General features: G+C 42.0%; 1 protein-coding gene across 1 annotated transcript; it reads left to right on the forward strand.

Moving 5' to 3' along the window:
* Window positions 1-4,178: 4,178 nt before the first annotated feature.
* Window positions 4,179-6,343, forward strand: LOC139207161 (P2Y purinoceptor 4-like). Its single transcript, XM_070836804.1, has one exon. It carries the CDS (start codon window positions 4,216-4,218, stop codon window positions 5,311-5,313), a length of 1,098 nt encoding a protein of 365 aa, XP_070692905.1. The 5' UTR covers window positions 4,179-4,215; the 3' UTR covers window positions 5,314-6,343.
* The last annotated feature ends 226 nt before the right edge of the window (window positions 6,344-6,569 follow it).

The following is a 6,569-nucleotide window of genomic DNA, read 5'->3' on the forward strand; positions in this document are numbered from 1 at the left end:
ATCCTCCTCCCTCATTGAAAAATACAGAATCTGTTAATATGCAAATATTTGTAATTTTCAAAAGTTTAACTGAAAATGTTTCCCTCTCTCTGAAAAATTAATTCTTAGTGTTTGTGTGCTGGAGGTTTCAAATGTTCACAATACCCTTTTTAAAGTCACATATTGGACCATGATTGTCGTTCAAACTGGTTGTGCTGTTGCAATTATGCTGTACATGTAAGTACACGCCTTCTTGTGTCAGTCTCATCCTGCGCTGTGAAGGTCAAACATCCAAGCTAAGAAACAATAAGCGTAACACAATTGTGTGAGTGGAGGGGGACTTTAAGACAAAGAAACATGTAGTCTCCACAGCAAATGGGGGGTATTTAAGAATAAAAACATTAACAGTCAACAAATTAACTCGTAATCTGATAAAACTAGCTTTGTTTCCATGTTGATGTGTTTTCCATCTGTGAGGGGCTGTAAACCGATGCTGCACTTTGAATGGGTTTTTGATGAAGAACATGCTTTGTCAGTTGCCCACTCACATTCCAGACATCTAAACCGCGGAAACCCCTACAGCACACAAACACAGAAACTCACACTGCTGCCACCAAGCTGACCCCCACACACACATGTTGTTACTGCATTTTTGAAAGGGGTGAAGGGGTCTGGACTTTCCATCTGTGAGGGATTTATTTTCCCCTCAAGTATAGCTCATACTTGCTTTTATTTACCAACAATTTTAGACAAGTTGTTGGTCTTAAAAATAGATCTTCAGTCCAAATACAATCAAGATCGATCTGGTGTTAAGCCGTGCAGTCCTAGGGAAGGTCCAGAAAACTGAACTTTTACAAGCAAATGTGCTCTTTGCATGTGAACGTAGTTGTATTTTCCTTACTATCGTCAGTCTAGAGGAAGACCATAAAAGGGTCATTCAAACCAAATGTTCATCAACTTTGGGTATTTGGATTTCATATGATCTTGTTTGCGACTGTGGTTTAATCAAACTTTACTTTTTGGTGACTTATTAAGTGACAGCCTCATCTCACCTTTCAGTCTCCTGTCTACTTTTATGTCTTTATGATCAGACTTTACTATTCCACACCTTATGTGAATCCTGCAGAAAAGCTTGAGATGACAAATATTGCTGAGATGAACCAGTTAGTTATATCCGCTCTACACACTACTGTACAGCTGTGCAAATATTAACTTATATAACATTTCAGTATTGACTGCCTTTAAATGTCGTCATGGGAATATGTTTTATTCCTATAAGACGCATAATACCAATGGTGGAGCATGGATTCACATCTTTCATTCAAAGCAAGCACTCTCTAAGTGGAGATCTGCACTCAAAATCTCACTAAGTATAGGCCTACTAAGTATTAGTTAACCAGTGCTGCTGCTTCATGTGTGAGGCAGGGTGTTTTAATGCTGTATCTCCAAAGAGAGTCTGACTACTTGCTACGTTGGTAAGTTATTGCATTAATGTCATGAACTCATCATAAAAAAATTTTGATAGGGATACTACATCTGAATGAAGACGCTTAAAAAGCAACTGCTGTGAGTAATAAGTCATCTTGTCTCCATGGATGTGAATACTGTACTTGAGAAGCTGCAATGAGGAGAAAATCAAACTTCTCGCGCAAAGTTTAAAGGTAAATGAGCTCCGATGGCGCGTTCATGTGGTTCACTACATTGAAAGTGACTTAGTGAAGACTTTTTTTTTTTTTTTGGGCGGCAGTTTCGTCCACTCAGCAGTATGACTTCCCATTTCAGCCCTGTAGTGTGAGCTCTCCATGTACCCTGCGCTCGGTGTGCACCCTGCAGCGGTGCCATGGACTCCAACACGGCCCCCACCGACAAGTCACTGTCAGAGCCAGTCTAACGAGAGGAGCAAGTACTGGACCTCGGCTGAAAAGCGAAACTGGTGAAACTGGCGACTTTTCCGCAGCTCTGGGCTCGAGACCTGTCTGACTCCGACCCATCTGAAGGGATCCCTTTGGGGTGAGTATCACCACAACTTCTTTTGTTTGTGTGAGAGATCGAGAGCAAGGATCACGTTGCGTGCAGAACCTCGCGTTGGTGTGGTTAAACTGGTTAAATTTAACTATCAACCAACTGTGGTGGAAAGTAACAAGTGCATGTACACAGCCACTGCATTGAAGCCTATTCCTGGTTTACCACCGTTACTTTACACCGACACTCCATTGTATTTGAAACACTGTAGTCTTCCTTTTACTCCACTGCATTTCTCTTAGAGCTGTACCTAAGAGCTACATTGGAAATACAGCAGTTACAGTAGCTCCGCCTTTACCACATACAACTTAAAATGTTGTTTACATTCATCCACGATGGTAATTCAGCATATTTACGTGTATGTAGTATTCATATGACACTCAGAAAGGAGTACTTTTTGATACTTGAAGTATATTTTTCAGATGATACTCTGTTTAAGTAATCCTGTCCAGCATGTAACATGCATTTTTACACTGTGGCATTACTATTTTTTATTATATCTTTATTAATATTAATAAATGTACCACTGCTAAACACACACTACACAAAAATGTGACTCCTAAATGAATTCACCAAAAGTTTGGACACACCTTCTCATTCAATGGTTTATGCTTTATTATTATATATATTTTTTAATTATTTTATACTTTGTAGATTAATGTTGAAGACATCAAAACTTTGAAGGAACACTAATTATGTAGTTAACAAAAAAGTGTTAAACAAACCAGAATATATTTTATATTTTATATTCTATATTCTTCAAAGTAGCCACCTTTTGCTTTGCTGACAGCTTTGCACACTCCTGGCTTCTCTCAGTCAGCTTCATGAGGTCGTCATCTGGAATGGATTTTCCATTAACACATGTGCCTTGTTAAGAGTAAATTTGTAGAATTTCTTGCCTTCTTAATATGTCTGAGACCATGAGTTGTGTTGTGCAGGAGTAGAATTGGTACATATTTCTATACAGGGAATAGCCCTGTTTGACTACTATTTCAAACCATATTATGGCAAGAACCACTCAACTAAGTAAAGAGAAACAACAGTCAATCTGCAAAATTTAAGGAACTTTGAATGCATCCTCAAGTTCAGTCCCAAAAACCATCAAACGCTATGATGAAACTGTCTCTCATGAGGAGAGAAAGGAAGTAAAGGCCTCAGACAGTGCAAATTAACAGCACCACAGATTAGACATCTCAGCATCAACTGTTCACTGGAGACTGTGTGAATCAGACCTTCATGGTCAACTTGCTGCGAAGACTCCACTACTGAGGATGAACAACAAGAAGGAGAGAATTCCCTGGACCAAAAAAACACAAGGAATGGACATCAGAGCAGTGCAAATCTGTACTTTAATCTGATGAGTCCAAAGTACCCGCCATATCGGGGGGGGCCCACACCATCACAGCATTGCTGCTGACACTGTTGGTGATTTATTCAAAATTCAAGGGCCACTGATCCAGCATGGCTACAACAGCATTCTGTAGTGATTTGCCATCCTATCTGGTTTGTCTCTTAGTGGGGCCATCATCCGTTTTTCAACAGGACAATGAGCCCAAACACACCTCCAGGCTATTTAAGGGCAATTTGACCAAGAAGGAGAGTGATGGAGTGCTGGGATGAATTGGAAGGCAGAGTGAAGGAAAAGCAGCCAATAAGTGCTCAGCACCTCTGGGAACTGTTGGGAAACCATTTCAGGTGACAACCTCATGAAGCTGACTGAGAGAGCGGCAAGAGTGTGCAAAGCTGTCATCAAGGCAAAAGGTGGCTACGGTGAAGAATCTAAAATATAAAACATACTCTGTTTACTACATAATTCCATATGTGTTCCTCCATAGTTTTGATGTCTTCAGTATTAATCTACAATGTTGAAAATAATAAAACTAAAGAAAAAACATTGCACAAGAAGCTGAGAAGCAAACTTTTAGCTGGTACTGTGTACCTAACCATCATTTGCGTTATTGAGTAATCAGTGCAATATTTCCTCAATGAATTATTTGTTCTTTAAAATGACAGGTAATGGTGAAAAATGTCACACTTTCATCATCAAATGTCCAAACAGCAGTCGAAACCCAAAGGGATTCAGTTTTCAATTACATGACATTTCTGTCAATTCAAATTAATCTGCGCCTGTATTTTCTTTAAAAATGATGTAAAAGTCTTCTTCCTTTGAAGGTTTGGTCATCTGCTGGTTTGAGAGTGCTACACAGAGAGGTCATGATGGAAACGGTCATCAGCAGCCGTGACGCGCACAACCGGTCAGCGGTGTTCATCCCCATCTTCAACTCTAGCTGTCGTTTTGACGAGGAGTTCAAGTACATCCTGCTGCCTTTGTCCTACAGTCTGGTGTTTGTGGTTGGCTTCGTGCTCAATGCGACAGCTTTGTGGTTGTTCCTGAAGATGCGTCCGTGGAATCCCAGCACAGTGTACATGTTCCACCTCGCCCTGTCCGACTTCCTGTACGTCCTCTCCCTGCCCACCCTCATCTACTACTACGCCAACCGCAGCCACTGGCCATTTGGAGTTGCTGCCTGCAAAATGGTGCGTTTCCTCTTTTATGCCAACCTCTATTGCAGCATCCTCTTCCTCACCTGCATCAGCGTGCACCGTTATCTGGGCATCTGCCACCCCATCAAGGCGTTGACCCTGGTGAAGTCCCGCCATGCTCATCTGGTGTGCGGCATGGTGTGGGGTGTGGTGACGGTCTGCCTAGTGCCGAACCTCATCTTCGTCACCACCTCCAGGCGGGACAATGACACCCTGTGCCATGACACAACCAGCCAGGAGGCCTTTGAGGAGTATGTGGACTACAGCTCTGTTGTCATGGTGCTCCTATTTGGCGTCCCTTTCCTTGTCATTGTGGTGTGTTACTGCTTGATGGCGCGAACCTTGTGCCGGCCCAGACGAGGATTATCTGCCAGCCGGCAGGGCGCCGTCTCGCGCAAGAAATCCATCAAGCTCATCATCGTGGTGTTGGTGGTGTTTGCTGTGAGCTTCGTCCCATTTCACATCACACGGACCCTCTATTACACCTTCCGTGTGTTAAATTTGGACTGTGAACTCCTTAACATTGTCAACTTTACCTATAAGATCACCAGGCCGCTGGCGAGCATCAACAGCTGTATTGACCCAATTCTTTATTTCCTGGCTGGGGATCACTACAGGTCCAAACTGATGTCTGTTCTGACAGGAAACAGAGAGACGAGAAGTAGCCAAATACCAGAACAGGCGCCAACGCATCCGAATAATAACCAGGGCATCGCTCTGGTCTATAAGAACTCAGCCCTTAAAGCCGGTGGAGAGACTGAGAGGTAGTGGGAAATCTGACGTAGGAATATTAAACGTATCTGCTCCGGGCTCAGCTAACATTTCTGCTGCCCCATGCTGAAGCACCTGTTTGACTTTCCTTTTTTCACTGAGAGGTTTGGGAGAGAATCAGTTTACTGTAACTTTTACTGACAGTGTATGAATTTGCTCCATCATATCTCTGTAATGCCTGTGATTGACAGGCCTAAACACCGTGCTTCAGTTCTGCTCACTTTCCTGGGGTTACTGTGTTTGTAAGTAGTCCAAATGGGTTTTTACTAAAGAGCCTGTACCCTTTTGTAATGTCTCCTACCACAAAGAGAGTATTACATGAAACTCACTGTGGGGAAAATTGTGTCAATGCAGAGGAAAATTATGGGAACAGGGTGTCAACGCAAATCGCTGATGATTCAATCAGTGAACTGTCGTCATCTTGAGTAAGGAGATGGGACGCACACAGATCTAAACATTATAAGTTCATTGTCTGACCAAAGATGACTGATATTCTGGCTGTTGCCTCAGAAATGAGGCAATCCTTCTCCTTCCTGTTTTATCAACAGTGTCTGCGTGTTACCCAGAAACTGCAGCTACAGCCAGGGCAGCTCCTGATCCCAGCTGTTTTCATCCTTCAGCTTATCCACAGCTGTCTTTTGCTCCACTACGGAGAAAAGCAGAGAGGCTGGTCTGGACAAGACATATCTTTTCAAACCACCCACGCCTCATTAGAGGGATAAGGGATTTTCCTTTTTGCCCTTTTGCCTTTGGGATTGATACATGAAATTTAAAAGCCCTTTTCAAATCAGTAATCTCTGCTGGACCCCTTGATAGTCTTGCAGGATGTGAAAGCAGAGTTGGAAAATCTTACTTAATGCCACAGAGCATTTGTCCCTCCACCCATGTCTTTAATGTTGATATATGAACCTATTCGGGAGCAGATGCATTCATACAGCTCTGTGTCACATGGTGTTCTCTGGAATAAGTATTGGCACTATCTATACAGATGTTTTTGTAATTAAAATTTGATATGTATCATAATGAGTTACTGGTGCTCACTGTGTATCATAAACTGATGAGGCAATGAATCTATTCTGTCTGGTCAGTGTGACACCACCTAAGATATTATTAATATCTAACCCCTTAATCAACTCACCTACATTTAAGATATAAGGGGATTTATGAATTTATTGGAAACACATGAAATTAGCCACTTCTATTATGCATACAACTCATGTATTTAGCCAAACTGAAACCAACTCCATCTGCTA

The sequence above is a fragment of the Pempheris klunzingeri genome, chromosome 9 (assembly GCF_042242105.1).
Source record: "Pempheris klunzingeri isolate RE-2024b chromosome 9, fPemKlu1.hap1, whole genome shotgun sequence".
NCBI classification, from domain to species: domain Eukaryota; kingdom Metazoa; phylum Chordata; class Actinopteri; order Acropomatiformes; family Pempheridae; genus Pempheris; species Pempheris klunzingeri.